Below are 22,100 nucleotides of genomic sequence, written 5' to 3' on the forward strand. Positions count from 1 at the left end.
ATAAACGCTGGATCCGGTTTTAAACGATTCATTTTGACTGATAATATTACAATTCATTAATTATAAGTTGATATATCAAAAACTAATATAATATATGGATAATAAATCATGATAATTAAAGATTGTTGCATGTACGTGTACAACCTTTATATATATATATATATATATATATATAATCTTATCATTTCATGATTGAATAAAATTATCTCTCTCTCTCTCTCTCTCTCTCTCTCTCTCTCTCTCTCTCTCTCTCTCTCTCTCTCTCATAGTCTCGTTTTTATGTCAGTTGGTTATGATCACTGATCAATTAGTTGGTACAACGACCAGCTAGCGCTAGTTGATCGGCCACTTTTATGAACCCGCGGACTTTGCATGCAAAACAGTTAGTTGTGTGTGTGTGTGTGTGTATATATATATATGGTCTAGATATATTCTTAGGTATACATGCATGATATATACCATAAGTAGATCTACCATATTCCTAATTAATATTCTAAGATATCATGATCATGGTCCTAATTAATATTTTATGCGTCACGAGTAGATCTACCATATATAATTAAGATCAGGAAATTAGAATAAAGAGATCATCAGATGGATCAGCAATTAAATGCATGCGTAAATTAACTATAAGTACTTGGGATGCTTTATTTATATATAATATGAATATATAGGCCGGAAATTACTGGTACTTCATGTCGTGATTTTCTTTCACTAATTAAAAAACGAAAGGGACGATATATATGAATTTCAGTTAAAAAGTAGCCGACGTTCCCAATTAATTACTGTCCAACGTCTTTGTTACATGCAAAGATGCTTGAAATTAAATGATCATCGATCGTCACAGAGGAATTTCGTGGCTAATAATGATAATGACATTCATCATGATTCAGATTCATTGTGTGTAATTTCGTGGTAAAGATGAGGTCGAAAAACACAAAGAATCTAATGTTTGAAAAGTAACGATTTTCTGTACGTACGGTTAAATTGGCTCCTTGTATCATTTTGTACGTACAACAAGTAAAACCTAAAACAACACAGCATGCGTTGCATTTGCCAAATCAGTCGAGACTCTTTTTTATTGGTTGCTCGATCGTACCTCGTACGTCCTACCTAGCAATTTAATTCGGTCACGTAAGAATTCGTGATCAGATCGATCGATTTACTCATTTTCGTCATTAATATATATTTACATTATATATATAATTAAAAAATAGAATAATATAATATCATCTAAAAATCAAGTTAAGGAGAATTTAAAGCTAAGGAGATAAGCCTATATACGTTACATCAACGGATCAAATTAATTGATATATACCTATTTCAGCAAAAATTAAAATGCTACATATTATATATATATAGCCTAAATAATTTTAGCGCAATGTTGACGTCGGAATGACATGGAAATGCATATAATTACTATATATATTAAGTTAGCTTAAATATATTTAAAACGTAATGTTGACGTCAGAATGACATATTGCGAATAAAAGATGCAGTGAGTACCATCTTTCAACTGTAATTTAATTCATCCGTACGGTGGCCAAAAAATACAATAAGTAACATTGCTTTCAATTGATGGTATATGAAAGGAGGCCTTGTCCACCTCAAAATTCGAATGTAAAGTTGAAATAAATTATATATATATATATGCATGCAAGGACAAGTCAACTGTCAATTAATATTGCAGAGATATATATATATATATATATATGTATGTATCACTAGAAAGATAGATACAAAATTAATAAAGGCAAATCGATCATATATACTCTAATAGTACTCATGATTACCATGAAGCCTGCATGCATGATACATATATATATATGTTTGCTGCATATATATGTTTCTCTATAAAGGCAAACCATATATAGAGAAAGAGATGAGGAATGGTTGGGGATGCATGCATGCATGCATGGCGCGCGGCAAAGTGTTGTCGGTATAAATCCCAGTCCTTGGGGTTTCAACAATCATATATACATGCATTAATTCCTCAGCTAGCTAGCGATGCTATCTTCATTTTCCACGACACTCTCGATGGAAACGAGGCTCCACGTGAAGCACTGGTCTATTCTAATTCAATTGTCTTTGAGCTCCTTGTCCTAATTTGAAAGGAAAATGATGCCCAACTTATGTCATCGCTCGTCACGATTTTAAGTACCCTCAAATTACTAAAATTGGTCATCATGCATGCATGTAATTAAGCATGAAGATCATATATATTTTTGAGCTAGTTTCAGACGTTTTGAGGGGCCGGGCCAAAGAATTTGAAGTCGAATTTTGGAGGAAAATTATCGCGTACGTACGTAGACGCGCAGTAGACACTCCTGATTAATTTCAATATGTTACTGCAAGATTCATTATAGTTATAAAACGTACAATAGAAATATTGAGATTTTTTCTACTAATTAACGTGACTGGTTTTCATATTGGTGGTGTATTTGATGTGTAAATTTACAAACTCAAATCGTTTTTTTCTTTTAATCTTGAAAATGTATACGAGTTTGCTATATTTATGACCTCTCTCTCTCTCTCTCTCTCTCTCGGGCGATTGAGTGATGATCATGTGCAACAGAAGAACAAGTTATGAGGCAGCCCCGGGCATGTGCCCCTACAGCACTTCAACAAAAGCACATGATAATAATCAAAAAGATGAAAAGTAATTATAATATTCGTTTACCTAATATATAAATGAGAAAGTCCTCCAACCACAAAAAAGATATTTGCATATCTTCTTCAATTGTGGACTATGGATTACGATAAGTCATCACAGCTAATATATACTGAGAATTGCGGCAGTGACTGGCGTCCACCAGTAAGTAGTGTACATGAATTCCATGTACAGCAAAATATTATCTAAATTTCAATTTTCCAGCTGGTCTGCAATTTTATTGTTTATACATTTGAGGACGCCAAGTCTTCATACTGCTGCCTGCATGGGTTTGCATATTGATTTGACTTGATTAGATTATTTAGATACTAGACTCTGAAATATTAGTATTGCTCTTTCCACCTCAATTATCAAATTTCATCCAAGATCCTCTCGTTTCTTGTGGTGACCCTACTTCCCTAAAAACTAATGCAATTACCTCATTAATCTCACTTTGTATATTCCGATTCATACCGATTAAAGAATTTTTTTGTATATTTAAAAAAAATACTACAAAAAAAAAAACACAATATTAAAATATAAACAGACACAAATGTTTAAAAAAAACACAATTAAGTACAAATGATATATACACTTTGTCCATGTACCTATCATTTTCACTTCAAAAACCGGAAACTCCCAGCACAGCATCCCAATTCTCTCAATGCAAGCAATGAAAAGACTGCAATCCTGTATTGTCTGACAATAGGCATCAAAACAGAGCGAGCACAAGTCAAAGAAAGTAACGATAGATGCAAATTTAGGGTTTGCAAGCCAGACCCTACCATGACAGAATTTCCCACTTTTTTTCAAACTGTACAAGGCTTGACACCCTAGACCCGCATAAATAATTTTCCGACGAGGCATTATTTGCCTATAAGCAGATCCCAGACTTTGTTTCCTCATTCACATCAGCTGTGGAACTGCCAATAGTTTTCACCACTAACAAACTCCGAACCAATATTCTGAGAAGACACTCGGATCACTTCTTTCAACAAGCAGCTCTTAAGGCAGCAGTTAAAGGTATCCTCTCCAGCTACAAAGCTATTCTTACCTTAAAATTGCTTCTTAGCCTTGACAATTTGTTCTTGCCCCTCTAAAGAAGACAAAATACTGTGTCCAAACTTACCTTTTTCCTGCACATAACCAGGACAAGCCATTTTTTTTCCCCTTCCTACCACGAAAGTAAATTCAAGCCTGACTTGCATTGATATAGATATCGAGGAACGAAGTTACAGCCAGATGGATAAACGCAATGCTGTAAAGGAAAAACTAAAATAAAATCAAAATGAACCGCTCTTGTATTAAGAACTATGTGATCTGAGCATCTCTTTTTACACCTCTGGCACCCCGTTTGAGTACAGTAGAACGTCGGGAGATAAAGCTACAATTTTACAAATTACCAGTTCCAGAAACGACAAAATTGGAACCGACATGTTCTATGGTCTGACCAACATATGTACTTGAAACCGCACAGCCAAAATTTATGCTACCGCCCAGGCTTTTTCACCAGAAACAACCCGTTTGGGTAAAAACAAAATACAAACTTTCACACACCCTACATCGCCCCAGTGTTGCGCAAATTGCAAGGACGCTTCTATGAAACTTGTGAAATTATTTTTATTCATTAGCTCATGCATCCTCCAAGCTCTCTCTGGGATTAAGCAGTGGGTCAGTTCTGATTAATCTGCAATAAATTGAAAGATTCCATGGGCTCCAAGCAGTTAAATGAGAAAGAAACCATAATAAAAATAATGAAAGCAAAGGAAAAAAAAATAGTAAAATCAACCACCTAGAACTAGAACCAGCAAAATTAAGATGATTTCCACTGGTTGGTAAACGGGGCAAGAACTTGACTGGCTCCTGCTAATGTTACTTCTCTACAATTCTCTAATAACAATACATGTGAACCTGTTGGTATATCCATATATCAAGCGTCGAATCACGTGCACCAGGCATTGTGCACCTGAAGACAGCATTATAGGGCTCGCCAATAATCAGGAAACAAAGTTTTCTCAGCATCCTGTCAGATGTATACGGGTTTGACATCATTAGGCCCGAAACTTGCTGCACATGCTGGACACTTGCGGTGGCGAGTTCCAATTATTCTTTGTACACAGGGGTTGCAGAACAAGTGGTAGCATTTTGTGATCACAACCTGGCAGGGAGGAAAGGCTCTTGATAAAAATATTTTTTAAAACGTTACATTCATACTGATTAAGAATAAGAGAAATTATATTTGCAATCCTAGAGTATGCAAGTTTCGCACTTCCTTTGAAAAAAGTAAGTAAATTTGAAACCTACGTGAAAAAATCATTTTTTTATGGACCCCATTTTTTTTCGAAGGAAGTGCGCGGGTCTTGCACCCTATAACTGTATCTAGCATTAATCTAAGATCAATGACCTACATTCCAAACAAACTAAAATATCTGTACTATATTCTTGAGCTAACCCAATAGCAGCACATAACCAAAGCACCCAGGGTATAAGTGAGATTCCAGTACAACCAAATATCAGTATAGCAAACCAACAGTAGATTTGCCCTTTAGCCAAATCAGGACGCCCTAACTGAACTTCATACCACCGAGATTTTAGGGAGGATAATAGTGTATTCCCAAACTCGTTATATAAGCAACAATCATTCCTTGTGAGCACAAGAAATAAACAAACCATATCTATCAGTTAAAAAACCTAAAGGTAATATAAAACACTTGTCATCTTCAAGTTATATGGGGTAATTACTTGAACCAAGAGCAAATACCTCTAACAATATTGATGATCTTTTTATTCCCCATTTTTTTAAATTGGCAAGAGATGATTTTAGGTGCCATTTAACAGGAAATTGCAATTAATAGACAGCTGCATCATGAACCCCTAGATGGAAAATTGAGTCTTTTACCTGTAATAGGTAAAACATTGAACAACACAACAAAGTAATAAGATCACAAATCAAATACTAACCTCTTTTGTCCTCTCGAGGCATATACTGCACTTCAGTATATCCCGATATTCTCTGAGTTCCTCCCGGAGATTTTCGACAATCGATGAGCCTTCAGTCTGGGCTCTAAGATGTGAAGCCTTTCTCCTTAAAACTTCCAATTCCTCTTCTATTCTTTTCTTGTCAAACCTGACAATGAATGAAAAATGAGCCAATGCCTGCACTTAAAATAAATTGGAAGTAAGAACTTTTCTTTACCTTTCCCTCTCTAGTTCTATCTGCATCTCCACAACTGTCACTCGACTTTTTTCACCCTTAGATTGCAAGTCCTCCAATGATTCCTGTGCTTGTTGTGATGATCTTCTCATCTCCAATAATTTCTTTTGTGAATTCTCCAAAGTAAATGAACTATGAAGTTTATCATCTGCAAGTTTCTGAATATGTTCTGAGCAACTTTTCAACTGCAAAGCAAGTATCACTTTGACTCATTAATTTGTACTGGGAAAATTTTCCAACTTCAAAGCAATACCTGATAAACTCAAATCCAGTTTTTTTTTTTTTTTTTCATAAGTTAAACTCAAATCCAAAATTAAGGCTGAGATATACCTGATCTTCAACCCTTGCAGCTTTCATGTCATAAAAATATAGAGATGAATTTGCTTGCTGAACCTCCCTCTCCATGGTTCGTTTTTCTATGATCATTGTATCCTGAAGTTGTCTTGCTGTGACACCCTCTAAGACAAGCTGAACAAAAACAAGGAAACCATAAATTGATATTAGATGCGGAAAAACTTAAACAGGTAATCCACAATGTAACACATCAATATGTGCATCAAAAGACATATGACCAATAAGTATAAAATGCACATCATTTATTAAAAAAATATCAACATGAGCGAGATTTGCAGGAGAAGTCCATTAATAGCAAACAAATTATGTGGTTGGAAATGCAGAAGCACTGCAGAAGCTTCTGTGAAAGAATTTCTGTGCAGAACTGCAACAGGTTTTTAGTGAAAATTATTTGGTTAATTATTTAAAGCAGCAGCAACATGCAGTTGCAACAATGCTCAGTATTTCATGTCATAGCTGTTGTTATACAAACATTGCAAACATCTTAAGTGCCCATAACTTATATCATGAGATGAATGGAGAAAAATCACAAGGAGTTATCATGGCAACCTAGCGTGTTTTGACCAAACACATCGGCATCGCTTTTCCAGTATAAAAAGCAGATGCTGAGGTGCCAAACTTTTTTCCAAACCGGCAACAAGATTGACATATCTAGAAGTTACCACCTCTATACAAAAAATAAAATAAGAATACATGTTTATGAGCAGACAGCTGTTGTAATAGCCCTCGACTAACAGCACCAAGGCAGGTAAATTTATGCCAATTCGAGGTATGGAGCAAGAGGACGTGTAACCACAAAACACAAATATCCCAGATGCTTTAAGAGATAAACACTGCCAACCCACTCTTTTCATCTTTCACAAGTACAAAATGCGTCCAAATCATCTCAATGAAATCTTGCATTTGTCCATAAGAAAAAATTGATCTATAATTTACAGATTTTTTTTTTACTTTTTTGATAGGTAATCAAGAAGTTTTATTCATAAGAGAAGTCAAAGCCCTCTAAAATTTACAGACATAATGGTTCATTACTTCCGTAAATTTACAGGTATGTGTCCAAAGACGTCCATGTCAATAATGGTTCATTACTTCTGATCAGGACAAGTAGCCACCAATACGAAAGTAATCAAATAAATAAAATTAGTAAAAATACACCAAGACAATGAAGCACATGTGAGCTCTTCGTATCCATTTTTATTTATAAGAACATCTCTTCATATCCATATCAAGAATTAAACACATTACTTGAAACCAGAAAGGTCAGATATATGAATATAAAGAAAGAAAGATACCACTTCATCTAAAACAAAAGAAAATGGTAGGACAGACAATTACCTTAATGTTATAGTCATCTCTTTCAGTAATTTGCTGCAAAAGATGTTGGTTTTGATTCTGCATATCATCATATGCCTGTCCAATTGACTGGAAAAAAAAAAAAAAAAAAACCAGAACAATAATTATATCAATTTCATCATTGATAAGAGCCTTGTTGAACACCACATTAGATAAAAGATTTTTTTTTTTATAAGTAAAAAAAAATACAAAAAAAAAAAAAAAAGAAAAAACTAACCTCAATTTCAGATAAGTAAGCCTCATTTTCTTCATTTTTGGATTTTAGAACATCAGTTAGCCTCGAGGTATTCCTGAAATAGCAGTAAACTTACACTTGGTAAGAACTTTTATGCCATTATCAAGTTTAAACAATCACCACCTAATGCTAGAATATCAGCCTGCCGGTTAATATAAAGCACCATAGATCATTATGATGCTAAATGATAAACAGAATTCATTAAGTATTCACACAGAATACCAACCAGGCTAAATAAACTAAGAAATATACAGGAGAACTAAACTCAAACAAGAGCATGGGAAAACTCCAAAATCTAGTCCCCAAAAAGTAAATGAAAAACATGCTTGATATAATCATCCAGTCAAAGGGCTATATTCGAGATCTTTGAAATTGAAGGTTAAGTTTGATCCCTGGTAGATCAACAACCTCAAACGTTCTAATATCAGCTCATGGCATTCTTCACAACAGAGCTACATTCCAAGCCTTTCCAATTGACAATATAACGATACCCAACCAGTGCACCATCCCATACATCCCCAAAGAAAGTTGAAAGTGAAAACCAACTAATAGGTAGAGCTTCCCAGAAAAACCAGTGGAGTCTAATGTCTATTCACACAACATACCAATCAACTTCTTGTCAAGTTTAGTACAATTGCAGCTGTCCACACACACATGCAGATTCAAAGGAAGCCACTTGAATTGAATAAACATTAAAAATCATCTCAGATCAACAGTAGCATCAGGTTAAAATAAAATTTTTCACCATCATTGTCAAAGTAAATCAAACCTTTTGGAAGCTTCTAATTTCTGCCTCAGCTCAGCAATCTCAGCTTCTGCTGCAGCAAGCCTTTGCTGGGATATGGCCTCAGCTTCATTTGCAGTCTTGACTCGCAATTCCAAGTTGCGCTCATCAAGAGAGGATTTCAAAGTTTGAACATGGGCCCACGCCTTATATTCTGAGTCTCTGGCTTCCATGACATCCCTGCAGATCTTATAAATTTCTAAGAACAGTGACATCATAACACTAAACAAACTAATATATCACATCATCTGAGCAACCTGTAAAAAATAATGGAATTGAATGTGCAAAACTTATTTATTTTTATGCAAAATTCAGTTGTAGCATCATATTGACACTACAGAACCAGAACCAACATCATGTAGGTGTTATAAAAGAAGATAACAGCATCTTGCAATTTGTGGAACACCATTTACCCATCTAAAAGATTTGGTAGTTTATTTAGGTTTAATTCCGACAAAAAAGCACACACGTTTATCCATTCAAATATGATGATTGTAGAAAGATTCCTCTTGGCACATTTAACAACCTTGGACAAAGTTATGGGCCTTTAACAAAGTACATCAAATTACCAGTGTTTTTTTTAAAGTAGCGATACCAATATCATTAGAAATGTGGACAAGGAAAAACAAAATGTGCAGATTCTCTAACCTTGAATCAGTAAATTCACGTCTATACATTTCCAAAATCAACTTTAACTCCATATCACTTTCCTTCAAATCTTGGACCTGCAAGTGAAGACAGCCAAACATACTAAAGCCAAATTATTGATAGATTCACTATTACAATGATAAAGAACATGCAAATTGGACCCTTTCTGAACAAAGATACGATTGATGACCAAGAGCATCCAATATATTTCTCAAGACAAGACCTCTATTCATGGCATGCAGGCAGGCAGGTGGGGGAGCATGTGTAACAGGAGATTGCATCAATACAGATAAAAGAGCACAAGGAAAATATATTAATGAAACACACAACTGGGCTTGATATTATTTTTCTAAGAAAAATGCATCAACATGACAAAACCAGGTAAAAGGTTCTTCTATTTTTTCATAAGTAAACGATTATATTAATGAGAGCATAAGATTCTTCTATTTAGAAAAATATATATATATAAACTCTAGTTTCATAATTCTCCATGCTTAGGAAAAAAAAAGTTCTGTAATTATCCACAATTGCTAAACCTTTTAGTAGTAGGGTAGCTTCCTGATTTAAGACAAGTCTCCAAGGAACAGCACTATCATAGCACACTCTTAACCAGATAGGTCAAATTTACACAATAATCACCCACAGAACTATTTTTGCCCTTAAGTAACAGGCAATCTAAGCTGGTAACTACATGGTATAAATTAACTTCCAAAAAAAAATGTCATCTGCATGCTGAACATTTCTTAAACACAAGCGCAGAAGCGAATAAAAAATATTCACAGCAATTCCACATCCCGTATCCATTTAATAGTTTGGGGTCCAGATGCAAGTAACAGACATCATACCAAAGCTTGCAGCTTTTGCATCTCTGCATCTTGGTCAGCAGATCTGGCAGATAAGGTTTCAGATTCTTTCACCTGCTACGGAGAAAAAAATAAAAAAGAGCTTGAAGCCTTAAACTGCATCTAAGGATATGGCTAAATGAATAAAAATACCCACCTTCCTCTCAAGAGTACTAGAAAGAGATTGCACATCAGCCCGAAGAGAATGAACATCTGAAGCAGCCTCTTTGTATTTACTTAATTCACTTTGCATGTTGCTCATTTCTTCAGGAAATGAAGAAAGCAAGTTTTTGAATTCTGCAATAATTTCTTTTCTTCCTGAAATGCAAAGTATCTTCATCATTATTTTTTACTTATAAAAAAACTTCATCATTATTGAATATAGCCCATCAAAGATGCAGTACTGCATGTTAAATGACCAAAGAAAAGGATCATATTTATTGTAACCTGGTTCTCTTGATGCATCTTTCAGCTTAGATTCAATCACATTTCGTTCCTCAATTTGTTTACGCATCTCTATCCCTAGATGAGTTGCTCTTGAATCAGCAACAGCAGACGATCTTCGAAAAACATCAGCTATATCAGTTTTAATAGTCAATTCTCTCTCCCTCCAAACAAGGTTGTCCTTCTCAACCTGCAATTTCCAAGGAAATGACATGGTAAGTCAGAACCAAAACCTTCCAAAAAAGACAACAGATTGAGGCATAAATGAAACTACCGACCAGTTACAACCTGTAGTTTTTCAAATAAGGCCTGATACTGCAGAACTTCTGATTTTGACTTTTCTATTTGATCTTGTACCAGGATGTAAGCACTGGAAGTGGTAATAGACTTAACATTCTTCAACATGTTCTGTCAGGAATATCCCAATTCAAATTATTTAACAGCATAAATAGAACTGTAGTTCAAAATGTATCTGTTGGAAAGAAATTTTGTAATATCACACCGGCAGAGGCATCAATTTTACAGAAACTAACCCTTAAACCAGATAACTGCTGCAATATTTTTATCCTTTCTTCATGAAGACCTTTCAGTTCCATAAGCCGGCGTGAAGATTGGTCCTGTGGAGCTGAGTCCAATTAATATGACTGTCTCTTCCAGTTTTAAAATTCTCAAATGTTCCCCAAAGAGAGAAAATCCAAGATGAAGGAATAAATGGCTGAAGTCACTAGATTACCATTAGTTCTTTGAGAGAGGACTTCATATCGTGCAGGTCCTTTTGCTTATCCCTGACCCTATCACCAGCACCTTGCTTATTCCTCAGGTTTAAGACAGGGAAAAATGCCCCTTTTGCAGCATCTCTCTGTGCTTTTAAAGATGCTAAATTGCAATTGTTTTCTTCTAATTCTGTAAGTGTAGCCTCCAACTCATCTTCAAAAAAAAAAAAAAAAAATGAGTATCATTTACTCCATCGTGCAGCATAAAATCAATGACCATGCATAATCCAGTATATTGCTTTTGAGATTTTTTTTTCCTTTTGGTTTGGTGGGAGGGGACTGTAAAAAATGTGGAACATAAAACAAATACCATGTCTCATTATCTTGACTTAGTACAGTGGGCTTTTTACAGTATCAAGTAATGCAAAGGAATGTAGGCAAAATCTTCACATACTAAGTTCTATCCTTTATTTAGTGGGAAAAGATACTGAGAAGCTATAGTTGAATACAGTCCCAACCTTCACCTTACATGAAGGGGCAGATCTCAAGAATAGACACCCGACAAAGGCTCAAATATTTAAACATTGCATGCAATGTTAATGCATCATTTGCTGCTTGAAAAACTAATATGCTTAAATCTTTCTGCCATACAATATACATTCTACCTATGTTTTGGGTGAATATGCCAGATGCATTGACATTTATGCAAGTCAACTACATAGTCATAATCAACGTTACCATTGTCAAAAATCCCTGTATTCTTTCTGGGGGCAAGGTGAATCATGCAAGAGGAGATCATATATTTCAACTTGCATCTGGAATAGGAAAACAGCTTTAGGAAAAATAACTAAAATAAAAGAGACTCTCTAAGGGAATAGATCTACAATTATATGCCAACCCTGAACCATTGCCCAACCGTAAGCTTGCTACCATATCCAATTATGCCTTGCACAACCAAACCCGACCCAAAGTATGCAAATTCCTCTTTAAGAACTGAAGTCTTCAATTTCCTCTTGAGAAAGAGGCTACCCAACAATTTAACCAAAATTCTTTGATTTCTCATTCAAGATTCGATCATAATGACTGAAACTTGCAAGAAATAAATAACTGAACATTTAAAATATATGAAAGTCACCTCTTAAATGTTTCATCTCAGCCTTATTTTTTGCATGAATATCTTGGCGTCTCTGCAATTCCCTTGCAATCGATTTGTGCTTCAAATGAAGATCACTAAATTCCATCCTCAATTTCTTAACTTCTTTCACTAAATTATGGGATGTCTTTTGCCTGCATGAACCTAGCAAAAAGAGCAATAAATGAATAAAGTGAGGAGCAAGTTGCAACTCAACAGGACGAACAAGTTCACAACAAGAATTATGTGAAATTCATCTATCCTGCTTAATCCTTACCATCTTCAGGAAGCTCCTTCAAAATCTCAGCAGATAAATCATCCTTTAGATACCACAGGTTATCAGTGGCAGCTACTATATTGCATAAAATGTTCTTAGTCTTTTCAGTGGCAGTTTCCCCATCTACTTTCATGCGATTTGTGCAATCATGCATAGAGGAATTTTCCGTTGCTCCTGTTTGTGTGAGTCGACTAAGAAAAGCATCCTTAGATGTAGATGGAACCCCATCTGGCAAGCAATTCAAAAGTCTTATCAGCAAGTAGATTTGCACAATAACGTATTCTAGACATTTGCTAGTGACACAAATCTAACAGTCCGCTGAGTAGGAACCACAGCCACCACAAATATAGAAAACTAATGTTGCAAAACCACCACAAAATCAGACTTCAAACCATCTTCCAGTTCAACAGGCAAAGGGAGCTATATACATATATATATGAATGGCAATGATTATAAATCTAGAAGAGGGAGCTAGAGATTACAAGCAATCAGAAGGTCATACGAAAACAAAACATCATTATATTAATAACATTTCAGGGCACTTAGAATAAGCTAAGGATTTAATCAAATAGGAGTACCACCACAAAAGAAGAAGCAACACAAACATTAAGGCAGTTGATCCTTACTGTCCATAACCAGCATATGTTTGCTATCTCGTTCGCTACTTGAATCTCTTGTACAGATAGAAAATGATTCCAAGTCATTCACAAGCTGATTTCCAAAATAAGAATGAATTGATAATCAGGAAATATACAATTATGTATATATAAACCAAAAAAAAGCTGCCTTAGATTATTAAAGAACACAGGAATGTATACAAAAACAATTATTACCTTATCTAATGACTTATTGACCACTGCTAATGTCAAATCAAACGGTTGTTGCGTCTGCTTTAGCTGAGAGAATTTATTCTCGAGGGAGAAATACTCTACCTTCTGGGCTTCTAACTTCTGTACAAGCTTTTGATTTTGATATTGAAGAACAGCAATATCAAGCTACATCACCGCAAACAGAAAACACAAGTTAAAAACAAGCAAGATAACATAGAATACCATATATATTTTGTAACCCACATGCAGTAGAAAACACTTGGTGAGAAAAAGTGATGTCAGTATTATCATGTTAAAAGTAAAGTCACTGCATATAACTATTCCAACTGAAAAATCCTTCCAGCCAAATCACCTTGTCCTGGTCAAAGAACCAGGTTTTACACCTTCGTCAGATTAAAAGCACAATACAAAGAAAAACATGAACACTTATTTAACCAAATTACAGATGCCAATAATGTTGGCAGAGAAGATCATATCAACTTCAATCATATTCCAGGTAATAATTCTAGTAAAAGAAAAAGTACTTCGGCTATGTCTATCTTTAAATCAATGAAATATCTTCTTACTTATCAAAAAAATTCTTGTAAAAGCAAAAGGCTGTTAACAACAGGAAAGAAAGATTCCAACAGAACATCCAACACTAGTCACAGAGTTTCAGGCTCCGGGTCATTCAACAGAACATCCAACAATGGTCACAGAGTTTCGGGCTAGCAATGGGAATTCTATGCTCGTAAAAGAGAACCATGCAAAACCACTCTAAGTGAATATATATTTCAGATAAGCCAGATAACAAAATGATAAAATCCATGAACCAACATACCAAAATATTATTAAAAAATTAACACAAATTATTGAGTTAATAATATAATTCTTGATAAATTTGAAACAACCGAAATTAGCGTTCCTAACCTTTTTGTCTTCAGAAATGGGCAAGAAAGGCTGCTTCTTAGCAGTAGCAGCCGCATCAGCAGCAGCAGCAGCAGCCGTGGGCGATATGGAGCTAAAGTGACGCCGTTTCCGGTCTGGCTCACCCGTGCTGCCCATTGGAAACCCTAGCACCCACCCAACCCAAGCTCCACTCGCATTAGGCAACACCAGGATTCGGTATTAGCATAATACCAACAAATTAGAACCCCCTAAATAATTCCAAGAACTGGAATAATCCGGAAACAAACCCTAGACTAATCAATTTCTCAAAACCCTAAATCAAAAATCCCCACCCAAAAATAACATTCTTCTTTACTTTCCAACCCATGATTTCCCTAAAACCTAATTTGACCTATCTCTCCGTCTCTCCGAGAGTATGGATCAGACGGCTTCTCTTTCTCTATTCTCTCTCTCTCTCTCTCTCTCTCTCTCTCTCTAAAGACGAACTCTCTCTATCCCTCTGAAGCACGGGGAGGAGAGAGAAAATGCGCAATTCTTTGGATTTTGCATGGGAAATAAAAAACAGTGCTTGGATTTTTGTGAAAGTATGAAGGGCAATTCTGGTATTGGGCGCGGCGGAGTTTGTGTACGTCCACCTGTTTGAGGAATCTAAAGGCGATGATTACGTCACGTTGAAGAGGGTGACGTGGTGGAGTCCCATTGGCATTGCCAGTGGAAACGAGCACAGGACCCGTCGCTTCGACTGGGAAATTTCTGTAAAGTTTGAGGGTCCTATTGGCCATTGCAGAAGGTCCACGCTGTGCCCTGCGCACCCTATTTTTGTTTGGGATTCGTATTTAACACTGTGTTCATGGAAACTTCCGCCTTTTTTTGTGACAAGGTAATATACACCGAAATTTGAGATTATGATCCTCTTATGTATTTTGTGTAAATAAATTATTTAAATAAAAAATAGATGAATCCGTTAAATTAATTTATTAAAATAATTTTCCAAATTATCGATCCAGAATAAAAGTCATAAAATTTATAAAAAATTGGTATATAAATATATATAAGTCTTAAATGTACAAACCTTATGCAAGTCTTTTATAAAAAAATAGATTTCACTACAAAAAAAAATTAAAAAATTAATGGAATTAATATTTTTACAAAAGACTGAAAACAATGCTTATAAATTTAGAACTTATATATATCATTACTCAAATTTTTATTATTATTTAAGTTTTCAAAACTTTTTACTTTCATTTTTTAAATTGGGAAAAGAACCTTATCAACATTATATATATATATATATATATGTGTGTGTGTGTGTACGTATATATCCATCCACACTCAAAAGTGAGGAAATCTCTTTCTGCATGATTGCTTCACGTTTTGCTTTCTAGAGATTGATTCATCATGTGGACTCCAATGGTTTTTTTTTTTTTTTTTTCCGACACTAGTTATTGATCTGGGCATCTGCTATAGTACTGTATACAAACTCGTTCGATTTGATTGGAGAAGAGAAAAAGCAAAGTGATGATATTGATCGGGAAAAGAAAAGAGGCCGGACACTGACAGAACAACCAACCTCCTCACGATCTCATGTCAATTATGAAATGAAAACCGACCTCACTTGCCTCCCTCATAATTTCATCATGGAAATTTCATGCCTCCCGATCTTCTGCGCAAATTCCAATACTGTTAATGTCAAAAGAGCCTCACTCGATCGCATGGCCGGGAGGCATCTGCTTCAGATGGGTGGTCATTGTTCATTAATGATGATGAATATTGCACCATCCAGCATTAATTGGCTAGGATCGGGAGACTTTTATTCAAGTTGTAACCTTTACTGAACTAAAAATGGAAGATACATATACAAGTGCGTTATTGTCAACTTACGTAAATTTGGTCATAGATCATTTGTCAGCATTTATCTCAGATATTGAAGAAATTTTGCCCGTACTTTTTTTATATATGGAAAATATGCTTAGATCATGTACTATAGTTCCGTAAATTCCGTTTCAAATAAGACAAAGAAACTTTTGGAGAAACAGCTAGCCATCAAGTTTCATGTTATTCCATAACTTAAGAGAGACTTCGAAGTTGTACACTGAATCGATTTCATAGAATTCCTAACTTCAAATGCAACATAGCATAGTACATAAGACATGCACTTTAGACGAGGAAGATGGCTGCAAGATGTGATTACAGGCAACGGATGAGGATGCCTTCGAACGTAATGCCTGGTCCAAATGCTAAGGCAAGCCCCCATTCTTCAGTCCCTCTCTTCAACTCCTCCCTCATATAGTCTATGACATAAAATATAGTGTTGCTACTAACATTCCCATAGTCCATCAATGCCCTTCTACTGCACTTTAGCTTTTCACTTGTTAAATTGAGGGTGCTCTCAAGCCTATTAAGAATTGCTGGTCCACCGGGATGAACGGCCCAAAACAAATCATTGAAGTTTATCAAATTAGCCTTTGCCATGAGCTTCTTACAGAACTCCTCAATGTTGTCCTCTATCTTCTGGGGCAGGTCTCTTCCAAGCCTGAAGTTTATGCCCTCTTCGGAAAGCTTCCCGTCGATCACAGTATGCGTCTCTGGCAAGAATTGTTGGACAGCATAGTTCAGTTCCATGAAAGGAGACTCTTGACCCTTCAGTGGGTTGCTTCCAATGATCACGGCCGCAGCTCCATCACCAAAAAGTGCAGCCCCCACAAGATCATAAGGGCGTTCCTTGTTTGGTGGGCGAAAACCAAGTATGGTGGTTTCGGAAGTAGTTAACAAAACCCGGCTTCCTGGATTGTTTTCAGCTATATCCTTGGCAACCCTAAGGCCAGTGACACCGCCATAGCAGCCTAGAAAGTATAGCATCACGCGGCCAACATCATTCCTTAGGCCTAGTTGGCTGGCAAGGTAGAGATCTCCACCGGGTAATCGTATTTCACTTGAAGAAACATAGACGATATGGGTGATATCTTCAGCTGGCCTTCCCCATTCCTTGATGCAGGCAAGGCTGGCTTCCATGGCCATCTCTAGAACTGCCGGGTTTGCGATTTCAAGCTTTTGTTTGATCGTTGGTGACCCCTCTGTCGCTAGTTCCGGGTACTTGTCTAGGATCTCCTTGGACATCACTGTGTATCTTGTCTTCACGGTGGTGGTTTTACCTAGCAAAAGAGAGAGAGGAATGGAAAAATGCATTATGTAGTCATGAAAGTGCTTTTATCCTCTCAACACTTACTTAACTTCTTAAAGCACACGCATTCTGCAATGATGTTAAAACTAAGCTATAAGACAGAATAGAAGCAGCCAACAAGTCATGAAATTGCTCTCAACAAGAAGCATAAATTATTGAAGAAATTTTGCTTACACAGGCGCTCCAATTTCTCTTTGATGGACAGGTCTTCACATTTTGTGTCGCGAATGTAACCCTCCACCAAGCATTCCTGAGGAATGAGTTGGCTAGGGAAGGCCTTGCCCAGAGCAAGAACTGTTGCTTTCCCTGGTGTGGGAATGCGTCTAATTTGTGCAGGATATTCATTAACAGCACCATTACCATAAGTCCTCGACATCTTGAGGAGTTGTTGCGATAAAAGATAAATTTGGGTCTGATGCGAACTTAGGGAGAGTTGGCATCAAGAGCGGGGGAGTATAAATGGGGGAGCTTGGTTTGTTCTTGGGGAGAGGTTGGTGCCAAGAAAGAGTCGCATGAAAACAGAGGAAATGTTTACTTTAGTAGGTTTGGTTGCCTTTTGGGTCTTGGGTTGGAAGTGTGAGCGTTTATTTACAATGCAACGATCTTTATCCTTCTTTTGGTTAAGCACCAAACCCAATTCTTACTAACCATCGTTTTCTGCTTGGAAGTATGAAAAACTTCAAGAATCAAAAGAACAAATAAATAAATAAAACAAGAATTAGTAAAACCTGAAATGAAGGATAACCTTTTGCGTTTTTTCTCTTTTTTTTTTTTTGGTAAGTTTTGTTATTGTTTTGTCTTCAAATGCGAACTCGAGAAAAAAACATTAATCGTAGCACCGAAAAGAATACTATATGCAAAATATAAATTAGGTAACATATCCTAAACATTATACTCATACCATTTTCCTGACTTTTGAAATCTTTCAAATAGCCCAATCGTGGTAATTTCAATTGATTCATGACCCAATTAAAAAGCAACAATTAATTAAAAAATAAGACGAAAAAGGACCCATAATGAAGCTGTAAATTCAGTTACTGTCTGATTTTACGATTACTTAAATTGTGTTTAAGTAGTGAGATGATCTCAAATATTCTATGAATAATAGTACAAAAATAATGAAAAATTAATAATAAAATATTGAATAATAGTTAATAATAAAAAAAAATATTGAAAAATAATGATAAAATAATAAATAATAGTAGAGTATTTTCGGAACACTCCACTATCCAAATGGAGCCTTAGATTACCTCCTCTTCTGAAATAAATATATGTGAGCAACCAAAATCCTGCTTTCCAATCTCATCAGCCAGTCATTATAAAACCAAGTTTTTCAAGTACAAAAATTTTCCTGTTGCAAAACCAGGGAAGGTAAACATAATCAATCTTTCAATGTTTACTTTTTTGCTCAAGTTATGCAAAACTAGTGTTGCAGAATAATTTCCTCCGTCACAACAAGGCTATACGCTGATGAAACTCGTGTCCACACTCATTCAGCATGGTCCTCTGCACAGCAACAAATGGGTAGAAATTTCAGGGAATAACAAAAACAAAAATGAAAGTATGCACCATATGCAGCTACAATAATACAACTGAGCAAACAAGTTACCAGAGCATAAAAGTTCAGACATGTCCAACTCATCAAATCGCTTCAATTATTTGGGAAGTTATCCAAATGGAGCCTGTGTTCTATCAACAGTATCTCTCCACCAACAATGGGCTAATCAAGGAGTCCCGATGCTGGAAGCCGACATTCCATGCAACGATTCCATCCTATTCTTGTGACCTCTGGTTCCTAGCCTGTAAAAGAGAATAAATAATATTAAACCAACATTCAGATATAGTTTTATACTCAACGCTGTATGGATCTACTCCCAAAACAGCAAAATTTGTTAAGATTTTAACCAGCACACATGGATAAAGGAACAAAGAGGATTGAAGATAAACACACACACACAAATACACACAGGACATACAATTGTTTAGGTCTTGACTTTGAACCAGGTTTGTCCAAATGTCCCTGTCCTGACATTCTTTTAGATACAAACTCAGCTTGATCTGATCTTCCCCCAGCATCTAGGGCAGTTTTCAAATCATATAGGCAGGTCAGTTGTTGATGGACTCCTTTCTCCACCAATTCATAGTACAAGCCAAATGCTTCTGAAAGTTTTTTCATTTTACAAAGGCCCACTATAAGTATGTTGCATGTGTTGGTGTCAATATTTTGATGCTTATCCAAGCTAAAAAGAAACATGTCACGAGCCTCTAACAGCTTTCTACTCTGGCAAAGGAAACCAACCAATTCTTCTATCTTAACTGAGTACCCATTCTCATAAATCATGCCAACAATCTGAAATGCTTTATCTCGCAATCCCCTATCAAGAAGTAGCCTTATACAGTCGGTTGAAAGATTAATATTTTGTCTAATCTTTCTCTCTAACATCAACATTATAAAACTGGAAGATTCACGGGCACATCCCTTCTCAATAAGTTCTGCAAGTATGGAATGGAAAGTGGACGTTTTTGGGAGATGAGAGCTTTTCAGCATCTTCTCTAGAGTCTGCTGGGCAAGAAGAGGCCTTCCCTTCTGCAAGAAACCACCAATCAAGGATTCATAGATCTCGAAATCTGGCACAAAATCTCTCCTTAACATCCAGACTAACAGTTCATATCCAGCTTCATACGTACCTTCCCTACAGTGCCCCATGATTAAAGTTTTGTATGAAGGAGGATCTTGTCTTCCCCTTTTCATTAACTGCCTAAACACTATCTCAGCCTTATTAGTTTTCCCATTTCCACACAAATATTCAAACATGGGGTTATATGCAGCAACTAGGGGCTTACATCCAACATCACAAAGCAGGATTTTCTTCTCAGATAGCTCACCAAATAACTTCTCTGCTCTACTGTAATCCCCAATCTGACACAAGCTTCGTATTAAAACACTATAGGTTGCTGAATCTGGTTGAACCTGCAGTTCCGACATCTTCTCAAAAACATTCAGTGCCTCATCCAAGTTTCCAGCGCTGCAATGTGCATGGATTATTGTATTAAATGTACATGTATCTGGAGTAAATCCTCCTACTTCCGTCATTCCTTCCAAAATCTCTTTTATCTTCTCCAGATTCTGTGCCTCACAAAGTCCCTTAATTAGTGTATTATAGGTAATTATATTCGGTTTAAGCCCTTGACTATTCATCTCTTCAAGAAGAACCAAAGCCTCATCAATCTCTTGTTTCATACAGTAACCTCTAATCAAAGCCGTATAAGTAACTACATTAGGATTTAAGTCCATGCTTTTCTTGCTCATACCTTTCACCACATTATGTGCAATCCTCACCTTCCCCACCCTGCACAATCCATCGACTAGCGTATTATATGTAATAACATCCGGTTCACAGCTAAAACGTGACATTAACTTAAAAAATTGAAACCCTTCGTCAACCATTGAGTTCTTACAAAATCCTCTAATCAAGATATTAAATGTATATGTATCTGGCGTAACGCCATATGTCCTGAGCATTTCATCATACATATCCTTTGCCATATTAGTTCGACCCCGTCTAAGCAAAATTGTCAAAATACTATTGAACGTAACAACAGAAGGCGAGACACCTAGCGACTTCATTGTCGTAAAAAGCTTTATAGACTCTTGGAACAACCCAGCTCGACCATAGTTCCTAATCAAGCTATTAAAGAATCGATCCTCGAGCTTAACCATCCCATTAGACCTTTTCTCCATGGAAAATAGCAAATTTCGGGCTACATTGAGCTTTCTGTCACGACCCAAGATTTCTAGCATCATGAAGTACGATTGGTCAGTGTGAGAGAAACCCATTTCGTGTACCCAGTTGAAGAATTGAAAGGCTTTGGATGGGGTTCTGATAAGGCGGAGAGTTTGGAGTACAGCGGTTTTAGATAGTGAGGGAGAGAGTGAAGAGAGAGAGGGCTCAAGTTCACTTGACCAGGGCTTGGAGTTAATAAGCCGTGCCATGGCTTTAGCTCGTTTTGTTTTGGCGGATGCTTTGGATTTAACAAAGCGGTCCAGTTCTTTGTCGCCATTTTTATCGTCCTCAATAGAGGTAATGCTCTGTTGAGAACAATAGCACCTGGGTTTTGAAGTAGTTAAAGGAACAAACAAACAAGTAGTTAAAGAAAGACACTGTGTTTGGTTAGTGAGAAAAATGAAAAAGCAATGAACGGCAAGACAAGAGAGTTTTAAACAGAGAACCTGGGAGTTGAACGATGCTGAGAGCTTGACATGGAGAATGGCTTTCTAACTAGTGCAAATAATCGACTGCGAGAGCTGGAAATGGTGGCCATGAAACGAATTATGGGTTTTGCTTAGTTTACAGTTTGAACTTTGTGGGGTTCTTGCTTGTTCTCTGGCCCGAAGAAAATACTGCAACTCGGGCTGCCTGCGTTACGAAAGCAAAAATATTTAAGAAAATGACAGCATTACTGCTTCCTTACAACTTAATTATTATCCTCTTTTTATTTGATTTTTTTTATAATTTTTTATTTTCTTTAATGATTAAAAAATGGATAATAGTAT

The 22,100-nt window shown here is 36.2% G+C and overlaps 2 protein-coding genes across 4 annotated transcripts; both read right to left on the bottom strand.

Moving 5' to 3' along the window:
* Positions 1 to 3,928: 3,928 nt before the first annotated feature.
* Positions 3,929 to 14,916, bottom strand: LOC122291847 (E3 ubiquitin-protein ligase BRE1-like 1). 3 transcript variants are annotated; one of them, XR_006236780.1, is made up of 20 exons: positions 14,386 to 14,916; positions 13,480 to 13,641; positions 13,273 to 13,357; positions 12,647 to 12,874; positions 12,373 to 12,534; positions 11,258 to 11,451; positions 11,058 to 11,141; positions 10,813 to 10,932; positions 10,528 to 10,714; positions 10,238 to 10,398; positions 10,084 to 10,158; positions 9,239 to 9,315; positions 8,576 to 8,770; positions 7,789 to 7,861; positions 7,554 to 7,640; positions 6,195 to 6,332; positions 5,847 to 6,049; positions 5,612 to 5,777; positions 4,443 to 4,808; positions 3,929 to 4,337 (listed from the first exon to the last, which is right to left on the bottom strand). XR_006236780.1 is itself a non-coding variant. In XM_043099864.1 (19 exons), exons 1-19 carry the CDS (start codon positions 14,518 to 14,520, stop codon positions 4,677 to 4,679), a joined length of 2,661 nt encoding a protein of 886 aa, XP_042955798.1. In that variant the 5' UTR covers positions 14,521 to 14,916; the 3' UTR covers positions 3,929 to 4,676. The 3 variants fall into 3 exon arrangements, 2 of the variants coding, with proteins under 2 accessions (XP_042955798.1, XP_042955797.1); XM_043099864.1 differs by having other exon boundaries at positions 3,929 to 4,808; positions 10,084 to 10,155; XM_043099863.1 differs by having other exon boundaries at positions 3,929 to 4,808.
* Positions 14,917 to 16,401: 1,485 nt separating this feature from the next.
* LOC122292173 (pentatricopeptide repeat-containing protein At1g02060, chloroplastic-like) lies at positions 16,402 to 21,981 on the bottom strand. The gene is made up of 4 exons (XM_043100405.1): positions 21,777 to 21,981; positions 19,522 to 21,654; positions 17,720 to 17,985; positions 16,402 to 17,516 (listed from the first exon to the last, which is right to left on the bottom strand). Exons 1-4 carry the CDS (start codon positions 21,866 to 21,868, stop codon positions 16,552 to 16,554), a joined length of 3,456 nt encoding a protein of 1,151 aa, XP_042956339.1. The 5' UTR covers positions 21,869 to 21,981; the 3' UTR covers positions 16,402 to 16,551.
* Between the last annotated feature and the right edge of the window lie 119 nt (positions 21,982 to 22,100).

Source organism: Carya illinoinensis, chromosome 13 (genome assembly GCF_018687715.1).
Source record: "Carya illinoinensis cultivar Pawnee chromosome 13, C.illinoinensisPawnee_v1, whole genome shotgun sequence".
Lineage (NCBI taxonomy): Eukaryota > Viridiplantae > Streptophyta > Magnoliopsida > Fagales > Juglandaceae > Carya > Carya illinoinensis.